This window comes from Camelus ferus, chromosome 20 (genome assembly GCF_009834535.1).
Source record: "Camelus ferus isolate YT-003-E chromosome 20, BCGSAC_Cfer_1.0, whole genome shotgun sequence".
In the NCBI taxonomy this organism is placed as follows: domain Eukaryota; kingdom Metazoa; phylum Chordata; class Mammalia; order Artiodactyla; family Camelidae; genus Camelus; species Camelus ferus.
In genome coordinates this window covers 31,437,069-31,460,324 of record NC_045715.1, presented here as the reverse complement: position 1 = coordinate 31,460,324, position 23,256 = coordinate 31,437,069, and the positions used below count along the sequence as shown (strand labels likewise).

The window sequence follows — 23,256 nt, the reverse complement described above, 5'->3', positions numbered from 1 at the left end:
AAGATTCTGTGAGAAGCTTTTCATCTTTTCTGAAGAGTCTTCCTTCTTGGCTCTACATTTCTGTCCTTGGTTTTCTCTACCTTATTTTATTTTATTTTATTTATTTTATTTTATTTTATTATTTTATTTTATTTTATTCTTATATATCTTTATAAGCCATGTTAGAATCCTTTTTTAATGTAGGGCCCAAATAATAAATAAAGGAATAATTATAACAGAGATGAAGCAAGAAGATTTAAGGAAAATGGCAGTGACCTCCAAGGAAAGCAATACATGCTTGCATTAGTTGCAATTCATCTGTACCTGTCTCCTCACTGTCCAATCGACTCAAATAAAGCAGATACTTTTAAAGGTAGAAAATTTTAAATCCCAAGGTTTGAAACCATAGAATTATTTGATTTCAGTCAAATTGCGTTAGGCCAGGATCTACACTGCTAAGCAGCCACTTTCGCAGTTTTCAGGCGTACTACCTAGCGTGTCTTTATGTGTACCTTGTAGTTCTTACTAGATAGAGAATAAAGCTGATAAAAATTGATGTGGGTAAAAAAAATCAAATTACTCTGTGGATCCGAAGCACTGCAGACCTGTATGTCCTTGCCATCTATCTCGCCCTCCCTTTCTGGCTGCCTGTCTACCCTGCCAAGGGGGTCGGTTTCTCGGGGTACCCTGCATTTGCACAGCATCCTGCCCTGTGTTCATGTCCTCATGCAGCCCCACTCTTTATCCATGGTTCTTCTTCTCCTACCAGCCCCGTCTCCTAGCCTCTCTCACTTTCTTCTCTAGAGACCCTGGTTAATTTTCCTGAGAGTACAATGTGGGTTCTAATGGCTCCTCTGCATCCTTCCCTGTACCGGATCCGAGATTCCTGTTGACACGTATTCCCTAAGCATCACTCAAGTGGAGGCAGACCCTTCTTTGACCTCCATCATGTAGCACCCTTAAGATTCTCACTAAATCTCTTGTCTTCCCCCGAGTTAACTAAACCCTTACTTTTCTCTGAGGTTCTGTCATATAGCAATTCTCCACAGACTCCTGTGAGTTCCCAAGACCATTTACCATGAGGTCAGAACTACTTCCATGATAATACTACGACATTATTTGCTTTTTCAACTGTGTTGACATTTGCACCCGTGGTGCAAAAGCGATAGTGGTTAAAAGTGCTGGCACTTTGGCATAAATCGGTGCAGTGGCGCCAGACTGTGCCGCTAGTATTTGTAGTCCTCAAGTCCACACACTCCCAGTTTTAAAAAGGGGGGGGGGGGTGGAGTGGCAAAGAGTGCAATGAAGAAAAATGCCAATTTTATTTCATAATGTCCTTGATGAAAGTTACTAGTTTTATTAATGCTTTGTTCTTGAGCACGTGCCTTTTCAATAATCAGAATAATGAAGTAGGAAGTACACAGAAAGCCCTTCTGTGGCGTACCGCAGTGCAGCATTTGACTTGTGGAAATGTTCTGAGACGTTCAAAATTGCACTAGACACTTCTTTTTCTCATGCAACACAGTTTTTGCTAGAACGAACAACCAACAGACAAACTGAAGTCATGCGGACTTAGTTGCTTGGTGGACATTATCAAAAATGATTAAGTGTATTACTTCAAGGAAAATAACCAACAGTGTCTATTGCCAATGATAAAGAATGTACTTTTAAGCAAAAATTAGAATTTTGGAACCTGGATCTGACAGCTTTCCATTATCTAGAGACTTTTTGATACGATAGGTAGCAGTGATTAGTGAATGTGATTTTTAATACTGTGTAATGAAATGTGTCAACATTTGAAAAAGCTGCATATCTCAAGAAACTAATATTTTCCCAATGACGGATGTACACTATGACAGAATCATGCACAGGTGAAAAAAAGCCATTAAAGGTGCAAAATAGATAGGTGGATTTTCAAAATAAAAATGTTATTTGATTCTGGCTTCAGAGGCAACATTGCAGTACATGTTAAGAAGCTGTCACTTGCTGAGTTTTGATGAAGTATCCAGGAAGAAGATTCTCAGTTATTCGAAAAGCTATTAAAATACTCCTCCCTCTTCCAACCACATATTTAGGTGAGGCCAGCTTTTCTTCCTACCCTTCAGACAAAACAGCTTAATGTAACAGAAGCAGATCTGAGATTCCAGATCTCCTATTAAGTCAGGAATGAAAGGGATTTGCCACAATGTAAAACCAAGCCAGTCTTCTCGCTTAATGTTTGCTGGTTTGGGATACAGTTATTTTTCAGGAAAAAAAAAAAAAGATTATTTTGACATAATGGGTTTATTATTGTTCCTTGGAGTTGAATTTATAAATAAATATTTTTAAGTTCTCAGTTTTAATATCTAGTACAATAAACATAAGTAGAGAAAACCCACAGTAACAAAGCTCTTCAGGCTCCTGCATCATTTTTGGTGTGTAGTGAGGTCCAGAGACCAGAGTTTGCAATTACTGCTGTAGGACTTTATTCAAACCAGTGGCTAAAAAGAGACTAACTATGGAGTAAATGAATTTATTGGGTTTGTGGGTTACCAGGCTGGAGGAAACTGGCAGTCAGAGGACAGCGAAATACTACTGTGGGCCTGGTGGGCACCCGGGCATCAGAATCACAGAAGATTCGCTGTAGAGGCGGTGGAGGGCCCCGACCGCTGGCTCTGATCCTGTCACTGCTTTGCCTGAGGGTCCACCAGAGGCGGGTTTCACTGTGCCGGTGCTGCCTCAGCCAGTGAAATGTCTGTCATGTCACTAACAGAAAAAAATAGAGGTGGCCAACAAATTCCCAGTTCTTGGCCAGCTGTCATCTCCGCCACTACAAGTTACCGAAAGAACTCTATAGAGAGGACAAGCCAAGCAAATGTTAGTTGTTTGTCATTATTAATATTATTAATAATAATATTGTTGTTGTATAGTTGGGCTCCAGATGGGCCAGTGAAAACCCCAGCCTCTGAGCTCTGGGCTGCACCCCAGGTCTGCAGACCTCTTTTGCTTGTGGTCTAAGCCCAAAACAAGGGATCACAAAGAGGATTTGCTGGTGGTCCTGAGGGGGACCCTCTTTTAAGGAGTAGTGGAGAAAACAGTTACAGTCGTCACTGACACCTGCACAGGCCTCCCGACAGGAGCCTGTGGGACATTCGTTGTCACCGCTCCCCTAAGCCTAAAGCCTGAACTCCTTGGTTCCTTTCTCCTTTCTCCTCATCTCCTAAGGCCAAGCAGCTCTGAACAACTGAGAAGTGATGTGTAAAGAAGGCCTAGAAAACAAAAGGCAAGGAATGAGGCTCCAAGGAGAAGAACACCTCTGCCCCCCAAGCCTGGGCTCAGTGCCCACCCTGAGGCCGCGGAGAGGGAGCTCCCACACCGCAAATGAAGAAAACAGAGCCACAGAGAAGACCCATGGATTTTGTCCTAAAAGATATAATGTTCTACATAGAAATAAGAGCCTTTCATTTCTTAGTTCCTCCCATTCCTGAAAATTTTGAAATCAATCAAACCAGCAGCTTTGACTGGATTTTACTCGCGTTGTGAGGAACCAGAAAGCATTTTATTCACCAGGATTCTTGTTCAGGAAAACACAGTAGAGTTGGGAAGTTGGGAAAGAACCGTAGAGAGCCCCCTTGGACTGGTGGCGCTGCCCCAGGCTGGGGAGTTGGCTGATCCCAAGGTTTGAGAGTTGAGAATAAAAATCGCCCAGACAACAAACAAGGGAAGTTTCCTGTTTTGTCCTTGACAGGGAAAGACGAGGAAAAACAGAGCCAGAAAAGCAGAGACAGAACCCCTCAGATCTCTCCATAAATGTCATGAAATTGAAAGGGAAAAAAAAAGCTCTTCTGAATATATTCTGGACTGGATAGAGTATGTGCAGACACAGGAGTCAAAAATGGTAGAGCGGGGGTGGACCACAGGCTGGGGGATCTCAGAAGTGGGCAGCAGCCTTGGGAGGATCACAAGCGTGGACCAGAGGGTCTGAGACAAGTTCACTTGGATGCCCGAGAGGCAGGAAGACTTTCCTGGACATCTGAGCCCCTCTTCCTGGGCAGCCTCGGAGGGCAGTGATTCTGTAACCCCGCATCCTGGTGTCCATTCTCTCAGATGTGGTCACACGGAGCCACTCAGGGACCCAGGCTTAGAACAGTCCTACTTCTGACTGCGCCACCATCTGGAGCGCGTGACATCTTCAGGGAAAGAGACTGAAATTTCTCGAGGGCTCTTTTCCTGCCTTCTATGCCCATTTCATGGGCCAGAATGAATCACACAGCACCACCCGACTACAGGGGTCTTGGGTAGTGTGGGCTCCCATATCTTCAGGCAAGAAACGTGCCCCCAAGCTTGATAACCACTAACCATGTCTGCCACATGTTCTACCCAACAGCTCTGATATTTTGGAGCTAATGGACTCCTTTGAGGATCTTATGACAGGTATGGTCCCTGTCCCAGGGAAAACACATCTGTGTGGAAACACTCAACATTTTGCATAATTGACAGGCTTTTCATGCATTTTAAACCCCATTCACTGGTCATCTGCAGATCCCTGGATCCAGGTTATGAATCCTTAGACTGAATCCACAGGCAGGTTTAGCACCTGGCAACAGACCAACAGGTGGAAAAAATACATTACAAAGTTCTGTTTTAATTTTATGTAAGAAGGAACCTATTTATGTACTTAGTTATTTGTTTTTGTCAGATCTGACATAGGACCAGATGTGTGACCAATGGATTTTCCTCTGTGTTTGTTTTTATCAGGAAAAATTTGAGGGTCTGTTCCGGACTTATGATGACTGTGTGACGTTCCAGCTATTTAAGAGTTTCAGACGTGTCCGAATAAACTTCAGCAATCCCAAATCTGCAGCCCGAGCCAGGATAGAGCTTCATGAAACCCAGTTCAGAGGGAAAAAATTAAAACTCTACTTTGCACAGGTGAGATCTTTCTTTACCAGAGTTAATCCTTTTGTCCTACCTTGTTTGTTTACTTTTTAAAAATATAAATGGAGCCCTTCCTGCTTTTCAGTTTGGTTTGCTGTTTATAATTAGTTCACTGAGGAATAAACCTATGTCATGATTCCCAGGCAGGACCGCATAGTGGTTTAGAAAGCTGTCTCTGCGGGTTGGCATCCTTGGCTCTAATCTAGACAAGCGACATAACCTCACTGGGCCTCAGTTTCCCCATCTGTAAAATGGGGATAATGACAAACTATGCTAATGTTATGAGGATTAAATGAATTATTGTTTGTCAACGTGCTCAGTATTTGGTAAATGCACAATAAATGCCAGCTAGTACTTGTAATAAGAATGCTCTGATCACAGCTACTCCTAACTTACCTGGCAGGGTTATAATAAAAGCTTAAATTATATGACAGTTTTGGTGGACTGTATACCTTTTCAGTGATCCCTATCCGTGAGAAAAAGTTACAAATCTATTGAAGTCAAATTTGTGTTTTATTTTATCCAAAAATAAAGTCCGGCTATTGCAAAAAGGGCGTGGGTAATTCTTGGCAGTGTTCATGAAGTCCACCGCAGCAGAAAATCAGTGTCCATAATGTTTCATCAGTGTCCTCACTTCATTATTAGATACTTCAATCCATCTATTATTGGTCTGTAAGCATCATTTCCACCTTTGGACTCTACAGAGTTGACACAATGACGTGAACATAGACTTGGCTTCTTTTTAAGGCTCAGTAGCATTCCATTGTACATATATATCACATTTTCTTTATCCATTCATCTGTCGATGGATGTTTAGGTTGTTTCCACGTCTTGACTATTTGCAAAGAGTGCTACAATGAATGTAGGAATGTTAATATCACTTCAACATCCTGTTTGCAATTCTTTTGGATAAATACCCAGGAACGGAATTGTTAGATCATATGATAGTTCTATTTTTAACTTTTTGAGGAACCGCCCTTCCCATATTTTCCATATGGAAAACCCCCTGTGTTTTCCACAGTAGTTGCTCAGTTTCATTCCCACCAACAGTGTGCAAGGGTTCCAGTTCCTTCACCCCCACACCAACACTTGTCTTTTGTTTTATGATCACAGCTATTCTGACAAGTGTGAGGTGCTATCTCATTGTGATTCTGACTTGCAGTTCCCTGATGATTAGTGATGTTGAGCATTTTTCCATATACCTGTTGGCCATTTGTATGTCTTCTCTATAGACATGTCTATTCAAGGCCTTAATCCATTTTTAATCAGGTTATTGGGGTTTGTTGTTGTTTTACTACTGAGTTATAGGAACTCCTTATATATCTTGGAGACTGACCCGCTTATCAGATATACAGTTTGCAAATATATTCTCCCATTCCCTAGTCGGCTTTTCACTTTGTTGCTTATTTCCGTGGCTGTGCAGAAGCTTTTTAGTTGGATGGAGTTCCACTTGTTTAATTTTGTTTTCATCGTCTGTGCTTTTGGCGTCATATCCATGGAGTCTTTGCCAAGACCGATGTCATAAAGCTTTTACCTTATATTTTCTTTTAGGAGTTTTACAGTTTCAGGTCTTATGGTTAACTCTTTCATCCACTTTGAGTTGATTTTGGTGTGGTTTAAGATAAGGGTCCATTTCTTCTGCATGTGGATGTCCAGTTTCCCCAGCACCATTTGTTGAAGACACTCTCCTTTCCCCACTGTGTATCCTTGGGACCCCTGCTGAAGACCAGTTGACCCTATACGCATGGATTTATTTCTGAGTTCTCTTTTCTGTTCCATTAGTCAATATGCCAATATCATATTGCTTTGATTAGATAGCTTTGAAATGTATTTTAAGATTAGAAAGTGTGATGTTCTTCTTTCCCAAGATTGATTTGAGTGTTTCTGGTCTTTCGTGGTTCCATATGAATTTTAGAATTGTTTTTTCTATTTCTGTATAAAAATGCCCTTGGGATTTTGATAGGGATTGCATTGACTCTGCAGATCACTTTGGGTAGTGTCAGCATTCTGGAATACAGGACAGCGTGGATGGACTTAGAGGACCTTATGCTAAGTGAAATAAACCACTCACAGAAAAACAAATACTGTGTGGTTCCACTTACATGGGGCATCTAATATAGTCAAATTCATAGAATCAAAGACTAGAATGGTAGTTTCCAGGGTCTAAGTGTGTGTGTAGGAGGGAAATGAGGAGTTACTAGTCAACATTCATAAAGTTCCAGTCAAGCAAAATGAAGAGAGATCTACTGTACAACACTGTACAATAAATAGTCAATAACAATGTGTCACACACTTTAAAACGTGTTAAGAGGGTAGAACTCATATTAAATGATCTTACCACAATAAAATAAAATAAAAACCAAGAAAGAGAAAAAACTTAGACTTTAGCCTCAGACTAATACTCAAACCCACCACGGCTAATAACTTGTGTGACTTGTAGAAACCTCAGTTTTCTCATTTGTTAAAACCTTACTTGGTTCTTTAAAAATGTAAAACATAAGCTTACCATCCAACCCAGTGATTCCTCTCCTGGGTGCGTATCTGAAAGAAGTGAGAACAGGTCTCAAATGAATACATGTTTGTATACACATGTTCACAACAGCACTGCTCACAATAGCCAAAGTAGAAACAACCCAAATGTCCAAAACTGGGTGAACAGATATATATAAATGGTGGTCTGTCCATTCAGTGGAATGTTATTCAGCCACAAAAAGGAGTGAAGTACTGAGACATGCTGCACCATGGAGGAATCTTGAAAACATTATGCTAAGTGAAAGACGCTAGATACAACGTATCACCTGTTTTATGAGTCCATGTTTATGAAATGTCCAGAAGAGGTAAATCCATAGAAAACAGAAAGCAGGTGAGTGGTTGCCATGGTCTGACGAGAGGCAGAAATGGTAGTAACTGTTTAATGGGTACAGGGTTTCCTTTGGGATGATAAAAATACCATAATAATAAAAACTAAATAGAAGTAGTGATTGTGCAACATTGGGAATGGATTAAATGCCACTGAAATTGTTCCCTTTAAAATGATCTAAACAACAGGTTTCTACTGTATAGCACAGGGAACTATATTCAGTATCTTATAGTCACCTATAATGAAAAAGAATATGAAAATGAATATATGTATGTATATGTTTGACTGAACTATTATGCTGCACAACAGAAATGGACACAATGTTGTAAACTGACTATAATCAAAAAAAATGGAACCATAAAAAAAATTTTTTAATGGTCTACTTTCATGTTGTGTGAATATCACCTCAATTAGAAAGAAGGAGAGAGAAGGGAGAAAGATAGGAAGGAAGGAAGGAAAAACTCATGGTGGGGAGGAAGGGGGAAGGGAGGGGAGGGGGAGGAGGGGAAGCTGTGGGGACGGGCAACATCACCATCACCTGGGGACTCGTTAGCAATGCAGATCCTCAGGCCCTGCCCCCCATCGACTGACTGGCCGAGAACTCCAGGAGTGGGGCCCAGCAGTCTGCCTTAGTAAGCTTCCCAGGTAATTCTTGTGCAGCTCAAGGTTGAGAACCACTGTTTTAAGGCCCAAATAAGATAACTGAGCACATGGAGTATGGTCACAGTAATTATAATTGCAGCCTGGCCCCTTGGTTCATCCGTCACAGGCTAAAAGCGGTGAGACTCTGCATCTTAGTGAAACAACATGGCCCCTCCGAGGCCAGAATGAATAATGTGTCTTCATTCCTCCTCTGTTTGAAAGGTTCAGACTCCAGAGACAGACGGAGACAAACTGCACCTGGCTCCGCCGCAGCCCGCCAAACAGTTCCTCATCTCGCCCCCCGCCTCTCCTCCCGTCGGCTGGCAGCCCATCAGCGATGCCACGCCGGTCCTCAACTACGACCTCCTCTATGCTGTGGCCAAACTAGGACCAGGTAAGCCCGGCGGCCCTCCCGCAGCATACGCATTTGTCAGCAACCCGGAAAAGCCAAACAGGATTAACAGCCCTGAAATCCTGGGTTCATGGTAACATCTGCGTTTCTAATGGATTTATTGCTCTATGTGGACAGCAAGGGGAATGCCGAGGGAAAATGCAGCGTCAGACTTTGTCCCTGTTCAAAAGCAGCCCAGGAACTGGCACTCACACGCCAGTCCGTGCAACTTCCAGATTGCTAGGCAGGCATTTTAGGATTGCCAAGTGCTACCTGATTCTTCTCTCCAGACCATAGGGACATCTTTTCCTCAGAACAAGCTGGCACAAGGCACCTATGCCGTGCAAGCTTGCTTTCTGCTGCCACGGGTGTGCCCAGGAACCCTCTGCTACAGAGGGCCTGAGAGGCTTCACCTTGGCCTCTCAGGCCCCAAGAAGTCAATCACAACAGGCTCTAACTTTAGAAAAAGCTACGGTCATTTTGTTACAGCGTTGGTCAGCGTAGCTTGGACACTGTCATGTTCACTGCAGCGCAATATTCCACGGGGTGAGTCCAGAACCACTCTGTGCTCACCACCCTCCTGCTGATGGACATTTAGATGGCTTCCCGTTTCCTGTCATTATGGGCAGAGCCACAGTTAACATTCTCGTGCCCAGCTCCTATGTACTTGTCCAAAAGTTTCTTTATGTTTTATACCTAGAGGTGATACTGTCCACAGTTTCAGCAGATGGTGCCACCTTGCCCTCCAGTGTTTTTCCTATATTACAACAGGAGGGGACGTGGTGTAAAGCTGGGGGCCCAAACCAGGTGACAGCAGAGGTGTTAGGCACCAAAGGTCCAAGATGAATAATGGCCATTGTGTTTGCCTTCTCTGTTGGTTCTCCTGGAGGGAGAGGGGGCTGACCGCACCCCAGGAGATTCTCATTTACTTGGTTTGGGTCAAATCATGAACGGTATTTTCTAAAATTTCCCCAGGTGATTGTGATGTGCAGATGAGCTCAAGAACCACTGGTAGCAATGCCAAATGCCAGGGGTGATAAGTTAATAATGAGTTCTTACCAGTATTTCTTACTGTAGTCAGGAAAACATTTGGATCAGCATCTCCCACCCCAGAAATCTGCAGTTTTAATAAGCACGCATGTTGATTCTCACATATACTGAGATTTCAGGCTCCTTGGTGTGACGCCAACCCACTGTCCTGAATCACCCAGACTTGGGTTCCTGGGAACTTGTGATGCTAAAACCAGGAGATTCCCAAGCAGTTCAGGAAAAGCTGGTCATCCTACTGGGTCTTCAGGTTGGGATGAGGCTGATTGATTAATGAGTACACCCTGCAAGAGAATTACTGGCTGTCCCATGTGTGGCCTTAAATTACAGCACTTTCAAGAGCAAGGGCGTTGGGGGGGTTCTTTGTAATTGCCATCCAGTCACTCTGCTTCTAGGGCCATTTAAAATGGCCATGGGTTTCACCATCGAGAGCCATTATAAGAAGCACTACTAAGGTGGTGATTAAAAAAGCAACAGAATAATAAGGGAGTTGCTTGTGAAGTGTGGCTTCCTTGAAAGTCTAATCCACATACAGGAATTCTGAGCTTACGCGCTTCCATGCAAAGAGAGCCACGTGTGTGATATGTGCAGAGGTTGTTGAGTGTATAAAATAAGTCAGGTCTGCTCAGGTCAAGCCTTGTGACCCAGTTCCCCTAGGAACTCAGGACAGCGGGTGAGCACAGCCCTAAAAAGGACCGATGAGAGCGCAGTCCTTGGAGCTGCTGGTTTGAGTCCCAAGCACAGATATTAATGAGGTATGAACAAGGCCACAGCTGAACACCTTGTATGGCTGTTTCAAATGTCAGCAAACAGAGCTCTACATAGAATCATTAATGTCTTGGCTAGAGAGCCTAGCAGTCACTGTCCGACTTGCACTTTACAGGAGGGGAAATCAAGGCCCAGGGATGGGGGAGCGGGAATGACTTGCCAAAAACAGGGCCAGGGCTCTTCCTACCTCACTCTTCATAAAGGAGGCTCAGGCTCAGACAGACTTTCAGGATCCCAGATGGCCTCTGGTCCACTCACTTGGAGTCTATAATCCAGTAAATTCAAATCGTTTTTCTATCCAGAGCCAGAATGAAAATTTATTTACTTTTAATGGCCACAAAGCCTGACTCAAAGACAAGATAAGGTCTGGAGGGCACTGCGGGGGACGGGTGTGACCGAGGCGGGAGGAGTGGATACAGTGGGAACTAGACCTCAGAAGGGATGTCACAGCCTGGTACAGAGGAGGCGGCAAGTAAGAAGGAAACGGTCTTAAAGAGCCAGAAAAAGATGGAGTTCTTTTTAGAGTTGTGAATAATTTATCAATTGTTAAAAATGTGTGCCTTGAAAAACAAACTTATGGTTACCAAAGGGGAAAGGGGGTGGGAGAGGGATAAATTAGGAGTTTGGGATAGCAGATACAAACTACTGTATATAAAATAGATAAACAACAAGGCCCTACTGTATAGCACAGGGAACTATATTCAATACCTCATAATGCCCTATAGTTTAAAGAATATGAAAAGGAATATATTTATATACACACACATGTATATATGTATATACACATGTGTATACATGAATCACTATGCTGTACACCAGAAATTAGCACAACATTGTAAATCAGCTATACTGCAGAGAGGTGAACGCCCTTCCCCAAGGTGACACAGCTGGCTGGGAGCAGAAACCAGTGTCAGCCCTGGCTCTTCTAACCACCATTTAGCCAGATCCAATGGCCTTCTGTTAAGGATCCTGGCTGCCTGGGTGGGCTTGAGGCCGGCTCTGCTAGGACACAGGCAGAACATTTATCCCAACCCATTGACAATCATCTCTAACACCCCTATAACTTCCAGAAAGCCTAACCCCGGGTCTGGGTAAGTGTGCAAATGAAGATCTGTGTGCTGTGTGTGTAAGGAAGGTCTCCTGCTCTTCCCGGATGACTGATGCTGTGTCCCGTGGAACAGCTGCAGTTTGGCTGTCTTCTCTTGATGTATCTCTCTCTCCATTCCTTGCCAGCAGTTTGAGGCTGTTTCTCTTTATTTAGTTATCCATTCGTCCTTTTCCGGTATCCCTGAAGCTTCTACACCCCACACAGATGAATGATTTATATCCAACAACTAAGTTGAAAATATCACAGAGGTTATAGAGGAGGCTGGGGCCTCTGGCGGCTGTTTCAGCTGCAGTGATGAGACAGTGGGGCCCCGCCCTGCATCCCCTCACCTGCATCTCTGCCCCCTCACCCCCAACCAGGTGCCAGGGCCGGGAATTACTCCTTCAGTCTCCTTCTGACCTGACTCGTTCCACAAAAGCTCACTTCTCCTTGTGGTTAATTTTCTATCATTCAGCTTTCTGTCTTCCCTGCTTTTGGAGGGGAGAAGGCATGTTTTATTCATTCTGGTATTCCCAGTGCCTGATAGTTTGCACATAGAAGATGCTCATTAAACACTGAATGAATGAATGAATGAATGAGTGAAGATATCAGAGCTATTAGCCCTAGAGATAATTTCTTCACTGGCAAGTTGTTGCTGTCTTATGGCTTTAGCCAGACTGAGTCAGACAGCACTAAATGAATATTTTTTCCACCAAAAGGACTCTGAGCATTTCCACTTGGGAAAAAAAAATGACTTAGTAAAATTCACTTTTAATCCTTAGGCAGAATCATTTCAGTAACAAATTATAAGTCATTCCATGTTAAGGGATGGCTACCTCAGTTCCAGGAATAGAGAAATAAATTAGAATGGGAACAGAGAAAAGCAACTTAGATGATCAAAGGAGAGGAGTTTTGCTTCCTTTGGAGGAGTGACTAATGGTGCTAAATTGGTTGAGCTGAGTGACTGAGAAGGGATGCAGAAATCTAAGGATGCTGAGGAAGAGCAAGTCTAAAGAAAGAGCAGCTCAGAGCCGGGATCCAGGGTGAGATGGTACTCTGGTCTGGGATCACTTTGGTAGATGCAGGGGCTTGTTGGAGCTTTGACACATGTAGCTGCCCATGGAAATGCAGTGACGTGGGTCATCATGACCCTTTCATGCAGGGTAAACGAGAGCGTGAGGACACAGGCCTCAGCTCAGACAGGAGGGGGCAAGACAGCACCTTGTTCTTGAAGAAAGGAGCACCAGTGACCCTCTTCCAGAGAGGACAACTCAGGCCCCCTGGAACTTCTAAAGAGGCCCACGAAACAAGCATGGCTAGAAAATGCAGCCACAGAGGAACCACGATGAAGCCCGAGCCTGTGGGTTTCCTTTGAAACCCTTAGTGGGATATGACAACAGGAGACCAGAGTCACCTAACTGGTGAAGCATCTCTCCGTTCTGTTTATTATCATGAGAATAAGTGCATGGTCTGCAAAATATGAGAGGCACGATTCCAAACATTTTTCATGACTGTATATTCTGGTTTTGATCCAGAAAGTAAGGAAAATAGATATTAGGGGGAAAATGTAAATGGAAGCAATGGCTAAAGCTTACATACAGCACTTAATATATGTCCGGCGTTGTGTTAAACAGCTTACTATATAGATGATCTCATTTAATGCTTACTGCGACTCCAGGAGACAGGTGTTACTCTCCTCATTTGTACAGCTGGGGCATGTGAGGCACAGGGTGGTTAAGGAATTTGCCTAAGGCTACACAGCTAGTAAGTTAAAATGGTCCCTCTGCCCCTGGGAAGAAACAGAAAGGATTAATGGAGCCAGCACCCTTGCCCTTGAAAGGTGGAAGGTCTGAGAAACCAGATAGATTTCTTAAAGAACAAAATTAATTTCTCCAGAAGAAGTTCAAGATTGTTGCAAAAGAATGTTTTAAAAATACAAAACACCTTAGACATTCTGTCCCTCCAGATTGCGTTTCTCTGCTTATTGGCATCTCGGAAAACAGATCCACTGCATTGGTTCCTTTAAGTTTGACTCTTTTCCTCTAGTATCAAGCAGGACATGTGGATCAGAATTTGCCATCCTCTGCTGTTTAAAGGACAGATCTCTCCCCTATAAAACAGAAGCTTTCTGCATTTATATCAGTCCCCCGGTGAATTTAGAGAAGCCCACCGTTTAACAATGATCTGGACAAAATAAGATGAGCTTTGACCTAGTGGAGAATGAATTGGATATTCACTTTTGTTTATTTCATAATGCCCATTGTTCCAGGCTCCAGAAAGACTATAGTGCTGTGTTCTTTGTGGATGTAAAACAAAATAGGAAAAACAAAACTCAGCCCAGCAAAGCAGCTTATCTGTGCTCGTCAGCAAAATAGCAAAATGGAGATGCCCGTGGCAGTAGATGGGTGGTAAATCATAGATGGGACGTGAAATGCCGGCCTATTCTGCTCTCTAGGATGGCTCTGGAAGGTCAAGTTCATTGTCACTGGAAATGCCTGCAGGGAGAGAGATGAAAAGTCATTGTCTGTTCCCCTTTTTCCTCCTATTTTTAGCTCTTGCTAGGGAGATCAATTTTAGTTAACTGCAAAGGAGGGCTTAAAATGGCACTGGAGTTTCAAGTTGCGTACATCTGCTATATTTAGATTTTTTTTTCCAAATTCTTCTCTATCAAAACATGCCAGAGTAAAGCAGTTTTGCTGGTTTGCTGCTCAGTATACATTGTTTCCCCCAAATGGAAAACAGATTTCATTAATTCGTGTCACTTATAAGGGAAGAAACATTTTCCATTCCAGGCTCATTGACTGAAAGGTAGAGAAAATTCCATTTTTAAAATATAGATGAACACCTATATTTGGGATGCCTGTGGTATGACCAGTTATATAAGCCCCGGTTCTTGTCTGACAATTGCTATATTCTGATCACAGACATAAAAAGCAAATAAAACAGCCAGTCCCAGTATCCAGTGCAGTCTCTGTGCGTCACTGCCCGCCCGAGGGACGCAGATTCGTAAGCCCGGAACATACACTCCTAGTTTTCTACCCCTTTTGGAAGAATTTTCCCTGGGGGTGGAAATGTTAAAAGGGCGTTTCTTCTTAGCATTATACTTCACAGTTATCTTCAGTCAGTATTGAGTAGTAATATGAAGCATTTCCTTTACTTATTTCACAAGTGAAATAAGCACGTTGTAGAGAAATTGGCACAACCAAAATACGGGCACAGGTGTGCGTGCGCGCGGTCGTGCGCATCCCCACAGCTGTTCCCGGAGCCCGGCCCCTAATACCGGGAAAGGTCGAACAGAGTGATCACTCGCACAGAGGACAACCTTCTGAGTCTGTGGCCAAGCGCACAGAGAGCCCGTCCACACCGCTCTTCCCTTCCGCGCGTCTGTGCTGTCCTCTCGCTCCGGAGCACCAGCACCACATTGCAGCCTTCAGAGACCGCATCTCCCTCCTCTCTCATGTGTCTTCCCACCCATCTCCCTCTGTGGTTCCGTTGGTTCCTTACCTCCCTTCTAAGTGGTTGTCTCAACCACTAATTCAGGTCCTCAATCTGTTGTCCCCATGGCGTCCTTTAGGTCCTAACTGACTTAGGAGGGAGTGAAGATAAATAGTCCCTTTAGCTAGTCCTAGAGGAAAACCTCAAAGAGAAGCAAACTCTTCTCTTTTTTTTAATTGAAGTATGGTTGATTTACATTATATTAATTTCAGGTGTACAGCATAGCAATTCAGTTTTTTATAGGTTATATTCCATTAAAAGTTATTACAAACTAATGGCTCTAATTCCCTATGCTGTTCAATATGTCCTTGTTACTTATCTCTTTCATACACAGTAGTTTGTATTCTTAATCCCCCACCCCTATGTTTTTTCTCCCCTTTTCCTTCTCCCCACTGGCATCTACTAGTTGGTTCTCTGTATCTGTGAGTTGGTTTCTGTTCTGTTATATTCATTTGTTTTATTTTTTAGATTCCACATATAAGTGATATCATGTAGTATTTGTCTTTCTCTGTTTTATTTCACTAAGCATAGTATTTTCTGGGTCTATCTACATTGCTGAAAATGGCAGAATTTCATTCTTGTTTATGGCTGGGTAATATTTCATTGTGTGTGTGTGTGTGTGTGTGTGTGTGTACACACACCACATCTTTGATGAGCATTGGATTGCTTCCAAATCTTGGCTATTGGAGATAATGCTGCTGTGAACATTGGGGTGCGTGTATCTTTTCAAATTAGTGTTTTCATTTTTTCCGGATAAACACCCAGGAGTGGAATTGCTGGATCACGTGGTAGTTCTAGCTTTAGTTCTTTGAGGAACCTCCATGCTGTTTTCCATAGTGGCGGCACCAATTTACATCCCCACCAATAGTATTCAAGGTTTCCCTTTCCTCCACATCCTCACCAGTATTTGTTATTTGTAAGAAATGTAACTTTTTGATGATCAGTGGAGGTGAGTGAGGAAGAAGACCTCTGACCACTCACGTCCATCTTCTTGTCCTGACGTGCACTTATCCCAGACCTACTGCGGCAGGGAAGTCCGTGCGCAGCCCTGATGTCTTTTCTGTGGTGGTGGTGGTGGTTTACCTGGACTTGTTCTCAGAACTGCCAGTGAAATAGTTGGGTTGGTCTGTGCTTTGCTTTAGACCCTATGCCACCCAGGCTTCGAGGGCATCCTTTGACAGAAGCAGCTGCTATAGAAAGAAAAGGGACAGAGTTGCTGCTGAGTGATCCGCCCTGCCCTCGAGTCTGCCCACAGCAGTTTCCTCCCAGGTCTACCCAAGTTAAGTATGAGCTCGTGGAATCACTGAGGAATCAGAGAGAAAAAATTTGCAAAGGACTTCCCTCTCTGTAATATTTCTTCCTCCCTGGAACATTTCTTCCTCCCTAGAATTTTTTTTTTTTTTTGAATCCTGAATCCCTCTTTCCACTTCTACTTAGAAAATCAATAATTTCTCCACACTCAGACTGACCTTGTGAACAGGCAGCTACCAAATAGCTGTCTGTATGGACCTAGCCGTCCCTCCACCCTAGATCATCCCTTTTTTTATTTCACAGCTGTCAGTGAAGCTCCAACGTGAAGAGAGAGGAGGAGGATGGAAACTCAGGATATGTGTTTGAATCCAGGCTCCACCTTTTATTAGCTGTGTGACTCTGAGCAACTTTCTTAACCTTTCTGTGCCTTGGCTTCCTCAACAGTAAAACCAGATTGTTGGGAACATGGAATGAGATAATCCATGTACATCTCTATGTCCGGTCCTGGACATAGTAACTGCTCAGTGTGTGTTACCTACTTATGGTCACTTGATTTGCAAGCCACATCTTAGTCTCCTCCTAAAATGTGAGTGCCTATGCTAAGCTCTCAGCTCAGTGTTTCTCAGTGTGATATTTTGGAACCGACAAGCCTACAGATTGTAGTACATTTAGCATCTCAGGGGCCTCACCTACTAAATACCCTACCCAGTCCTTATGACAACCAAAAAAAAAAATTCCCATCACATTTCCAGACACCACTGGGAGTTTCGCCCCCTTGATGAAGGAGCACGTTAATTAATTACACTTCTGTGGTATTTAAAGGTGGCAAAGAGCCATCAGAGACATAGAGGCAAGGAGTGCCTAGTAAGGGGTCAGGTCCCAGTGTGGAAGCAGGAGCACGAGCAGAAGCATGAGGGGAAAACAGTGCAGAGATGCTTCACCTGCTCCCGCCCCCTTCCCAGACACAGACACACACTCCCTTTCCTCCCCTTGGAAAAACAGGGGAAGAAAAGATTGTAGCAGATAACTTCAAAGTACTGTTAAATAGCATATCTTCATGCCCTGGGGACAGGGTGCAGCTTTGGGAAACTTCCTGATGGTTTTCACTATAACTCAGTCCTTCTACTGAGGAATGCTTTGGGCCCCAAACCAAACCAGGATCTGCCCTGCCAGGACTGAGAGAGGGTTCAAAGTCGCGGTAAGCTCAAATACAGGCCAGTGCCTGGGTGGACGGAGGGAGGTGCAGGTCAGCCCTCACCCCTGCCCTCCCCACCTCCCCCGCCTGAGAGCCGACCAGGGCCAGGCGTCTGTCTCCACAGTTGACAAGGGAGTGGGAAGCCGCCCCTCCCTGCCAAATTCTATCAAGTCCTAACCCTAACACTTGAAAGGAAAGGAAATCCAAACTTTCAAACACATTTCAAGTCATTCTGAACCCTTCCCTCAATCTCTGTGTTCAATCTCCCCAACGGGCAGCATGTTTAGTAAAAATAACCCATATGGAAGTTCAGTTTTACCTATTCCAGAGATCAGGACTGATGCTCCCTACTTCCTCTTGAAAAAAAATCACATTTACAATAAAAAAAATATGGCAAGTGGGGGCTTACAGTGTCTTTTAAACATGAACCAGCCTGAAATGATTTTCCTATTGGAATTTTTGTTCTTCTTAATTCAATGTAAGGGGCTCTTAATCCAGACTGAAGCGTAGCCCTCAGCACACGATGCACATGGCTCTGCATGCAAGGGTCCTGCTGGAGAGGCTCTTGGCACTTGCCTTGAGAAGCCATCGCCCATTCTTAAAATTCAGCGTGGATTAATAACTGACACTAACCTTTCCCTGTTTGGTTCCGGACTCGCTGAGTGTTAAATAAGAAGTAAGACAGATGAGATCAATAACGCCAGCTTGGTTTCTGATTAAAGGCGGAAGCCGAGAAGGCGGCTGCGGTGAGCTTCAGCCAGGGCTTCCCAGAACTGAAATTCGGAGCCATGCGGCCTCATTCTCCCTCTGTTACAGAGACGGAAAATGTCTGGCTGCTCCGCAGGGCAGAGTCTTTTCTGCTGGGCTCAGCACGTGGCTGAGAGCAGAGCAGAGCCCTTTGTAGGCCAGGATGGATCAAGAGAAAGATGCTGGAGGGTGAGCTGGCATTTCCAGTTTCCTGTCCCTGCAGGTACCTGAGGGATGTCACTCCTCTTGCCCTGAAGAGGAGTAGGAGAGAGGCTGGGGAGGGGGTCCCAGTGATGTGTGAATGGAGCTCCCTCCCCTTGGGAGGAGCCACGGGAACTGGAGAAGTATCCACTGTAACAGAGCACGTGAGCAGGGAAGAAAAGAGGGAAAAACACCGAAGGCAATTCGCTCCAACTCAATAGTAGTGGTTTAGTTTGCTTTGGAACAGAGCCTTTATATGACCTGTGCCCCACTTATCAACTATTGCATAACAAGCTACCCCAAAACCAAGGGCCTGAAACATCGAGTCATTTACTTGGCTCACGGATTTGCTATTTGAGCAGGGCTTGGGGGGACACCTTGGCTCTGCTTCCTGCAGTGTCGCCGCCCGCTCAGCCGGGGACTTCCGAGATGGTTCACTCGAAACCATCTGTTGGCTGGTGTGGCCGTTGGCTGGGAGCTCAGCGAGGCCATGGCTCCTCTCGGGCGGTGGAGGGGGAGGCTCTTCGTGGGCTGTTTGGGCTTCCTCACAACATGGAGGCGAGGTTCCAAGAGGGAGCAGCCTGGCAGAGCAAGGTGGAAGTGCCTGGCCTTTCTGTGACCGACCTCAGAAGTCACACTGTTTACATCTGCCATGGTGCATAGGCAGTCATAAAGGTCTGCCCAGATTTTAGGGGAAGGAACAAAGTGGGAGCAGTCCTCAGTGGAGGAGGGGCAGAGTTCTAGAAGAGTAATGAGGAGCAGGAAATATGCCCATCGTTGCAAAACACAGTCAGTCTGCTCCAACACATAACTTTCTTGTTGAGAATTCATCCTTACTGTGAGTTAGTTAAAACAAGAAGAAATCCCACAGGATCTTTTTTTTTCTGGAGTTCAAAGCTACCGTGAGAGGCGCAGATTAACTCAGTCTACAGTTTATAGTCCCTTTATTTTTATAACTTATCAAGTGTTGTCTTCAAAAAGGATTCACTGTCAAGGAGACCCTACCTAGAATAACTAGCAGTTGGCCAAAACAAAAAGAGGCAAAATGTAGAAGGAATTAAGAGTCTAACTTAATAGCTTAATAGCTAGAGAACAAAGAGTCACTGAAAACGTGAGTTGCCGCCAAAGTAGGTGAAAAGCACAAGTTACAACTAGGCTCCCTTTCAGGGGAGTCTCTTGTGGGATCTGAAAGCAGTGGGACTCATGAGAGGCAGGGCTGGACAGTGACTGTGCACACAGGCTTTGAAGTCTTGAGTTTGAATCTTGGCTCCGTCACTTACTACGTGTGATCTCAGTGTCCTCCCGCGTCATCAAGACATTATGAAACCGGGGGAGGGTATAGCTCAGTGGCAGAGCACATGCTTAGCATGCACGAAGTCCTGGGTTCAATCCCCAGTACCTCCATTAAAAAAATAATAACAAAAAAATTTTTAAATTAAAAAATAAATTAAAATATAAAAACTAAACATTATGAAACCCACAATACAGAGCTGTCGTCCATAATTAAATATTCAGTTTACTTGAAGTACTCAGAGCTGTGTCAGGCGCTTACTAAGTGCTCAGGAAACAGCTGCTGTTGTGTTTCAGGTGGGTGGCAAGTGTCGGCGATGCCCTCTCTTTCTTGGCACCGAGAGCTTGCCGGAAAGAGGACAAACGCCTGCCCTTAGGTAGTTTTCAGCTGTGTTGAAAAGCTAAAACTTACACAGATTCAACTGTAGGAGAAAAATGTACGTGGGAGTGTGTACCGGACGTTACACAGGTACGTCATCCATAGCCAAGCTGGACGCCGTCCACCAATCAGTAATGTATTTATTGGTCTCAGACATGCACCCTGAGCTGCAGCAATCACAAAAGAAGTGTGAGTCCTAACTTGAGTGGTTTGGCATAAGGCGTCCCCAGACGAAATAACTAATGAGTCACACAAAAGGTGCTATCATATAAACGAGTCATTCACGCTGTCCCAGAAAAAGGAAAATCAGAGACCTGATTGAAAAGCCAACTTGAGATGTTCCTTCTCACAGCCATAGAGGTATGGAAGTGCTTAGGAGGTGGGAGGAAACGGGGGGGAAACTTACCAAGGTGGGGAGCAGTGGTTACAGGGAAAAGGTCGTTCAGCTTTGAGGACCGGAACGCACAATGCCCAGCTGTTCATTTGAACCATGGGACTCAGCGGGTCGTCATCCATGCCTCGTCACTCTTAACAGCAGGTACTCCACCTCCGAGTCAAAGCTCTTGGCGATTATTCAGCTGCTTAATTCTGTAACTGTCGTGTAGTGTGACCAGATTCTTTCATCAGATTGAAAACTGGAAATTATTTTGGAAGCAGCAGTGACCAAAAGACTACCACCTTGAATAATCATATCATGCCTCTCGGGAAGGCTCGATAAAATATTGGTTATGTATTTTTTTGGTAGCATTCCAGGAATGTGGTGGTTGTTCCCATTTTACTGATGAGGAAAACTGAGGCTGAGAACTGCGACGTACCTCTCAAGGTTACGTTGCTAGTACTCGAGAAGGTGAAGTCTCCAAATGTTGTATTTAGGAAGCTTGTTCTAGCAACGAAGATTAGCTCCTGTGGTGTGGAAACCAGCTAGGAGTCCTCTGGGTGGGAGTCAGTGAGCCTGGAGAGGATCCTTACAAGCAGGGTGTGTTGAGGGCGCACGCGGAGAAATGTTTCAAAACAACGTTCAGCAGTGGTGGATGATGAACTACAGTGGAGGAAAGAGAAGATTCAAGGGTGCCCAGCTCCAAGGAGTCATACCGAGAAGGCTGGAAGGATGAGGGCGGCTCTAAGAGGAATGTGACAGCTGGGAAGGAGACCTAGACTGACCGGGAGAAAAGTAATTCCATGTTAGATACGTGAGTTTGGAAAATAGCAGCAGACTTACGTAGAGACGTCAGTAAACTGAAATGTGGGCGAGATCAGGCCTGGGTATGTAGCTCCTTGCAGAGACAGGAATGGGGAGCACATGTAGTCCCAGAGAAAGGATCTTCCAAGAAGGAGAGCAGTGAGGCTGAGGGAGAAAGCAGTCCTTTGCCTCACTCCTGCTAGATCTCGCTGTGTTTTGGAAGCCTCCAGCGCAGGGTTCCATCTCTTCCTTGGCAGAACTCAGACAAGAAGTCGTCCAAGGAGGCAGCCACGTTTTAGGAAGGTTTCCCTTTAGGAATCTAAGCAGTCCCACCTCTGCTTCAATACACAGCTCAAGCTGTGTGTCCTCCCCCTGCCCTTACCTCGTCTGCATTATGCTGATTTTTATAAACCGTGTGTAATTACACCGATTTGTTTAGAGAGAATTCAAGAAGAGATCAAATCATGGCTCATAAGTCAAAGGAGGTGTGATGGAGAACTTCCAGAGACACTCAGACCCCCAGTCACGTACCCACTCCTCTGCGATTGTACCAGGACCAAGTCACCACAGCCCCCAGCCCCCTGGGCAGCACAGGGACCTGACTCCTCCCCCCTGAGAACAGGGAGCAGCCCACGGGCACCTCCGCTTCCCCCAGACTTTCAGGAATCGGGACATTGTGACCTGTCTCCATTCACCTGGGAAAGAGGATACAGAACTCTGGTGTCTATTTTGAACAAACCCCTGTCAGTTGCAAAGGCCTGAATGAGAACCGAACTTGTGACCACGTGCCAGAGGATTCTGCATTTGCTTGGCTGGAACTTTGTTCCATGGAGGGAGGTGGAAAAGCCTGATGGGGCATTTTCAGAGAGCTTTTGGTCCCGGCCTCGTTTCTGCCCACGGAGAAAGGACAGTTTAGTACAGACGAGAGGAGTGAGAATGTGACGGCCGAGCCTGGGCCTGTCCTTGAACAGACCTGCTGGTCTGCCTGGCTGGGCTCCCTGCACCGTGGAAGGACCTGCCCCGCCCTGTGCAGCTAAGATGGTCCTTGTCACCTGCTGAGCCCTGTTGATCCCCTTGCAGGGTGACAGCACTGACGTCAGCCTTCACGGTAGAGGAATTAGCTGAAGCCCAAAGGGAAAGAGCGGCCCAAAACAGAAAAATTCAATCCAGCCAGACCAAGCTGTTTGTTTTTATCCTGTGGGCTCTCAGCAGCTGTGTGGCTTTGCTGGATTTTGATAGTAAGAAAAAGTTTCCAAAAATAGAACAGTGAAATGTCAGCGTTAATGGGATCACAGCAGTAAAATAGCTCTATGACCAAGCGATCGACGTGGAAGTTGCCCAGCCCAGGATGGCCCCCTGTGCCTGAGGCACACCTAGTCTGGGAGGAGAATGTCTACTTTTGAAGCTATTAACACATTGCAACTGGAGGTGTCTTTGAGGAAATGTTCTTTATCCAAGCCACGGCAAAGAAAGGGTTTCATCAAAAGGCTAGCTTCATTATGTATATTTTATTCTTATTTTTTTAAAAAGCTAGCTTCTTTCCAACAGATGCAGAAAAGGGCAGCGTCTGGTCAGTCTGCTGGCCAGGGTCCCTGCTGTCACCGTTGTCACTCCTGGGCCCCACGGTCTCCACTCTCACTCTGCTGTGGCAGATTCTTACCTGACATCCCTACATCAAAGGATGAGAGGCCGCCACCCACTTCATCCCTGCATCTCAACCAACAGGGCAACGGACAGGGCCACGGGGCCCCTCATGTGCCTGCAAAAGGCGCTTCTTCTCCAAATGTGAAAACTTCAAAGAAATTCTATACAGAAAAACAAGAATCA

The 23,256-nt window shown here is 44.8% G+C and overlaps 1 protein-coding gene across 4 annotated transcripts in view; it reads left to right on the top strand.

Annotated features, from left to right (window-relative positions):
* The window catches only part of RCAN2 (regulator of calcineurin 2), a 217,002-nt gene that overhangs the window by 187,939 nt on the left and 5,807 nt on the right, over window positions 1–23,256 (top strand). For all 4 annotated transcript variants that reach the window (XR_004313626.1, XM_032463193.1, XM_032463192.1 and 1 more), the window contains 2 exons: window positions 4,717–4,890; window positions 8,621–8,792. Coding sequence is in view for 3 of the 4 variants with exons in the window: in XM_032463193.1 (XP_032319084.1) it covers window positions 4,717–4,890; window positions 8,621–8,792 (346 nt within the window). In the remaining variant the exon portion in view is untranslated. The remainder of the gene's footprint in view (window positions 1–4,716; window positions 4,891–8,620; window positions 8,793–23,256) is intronic.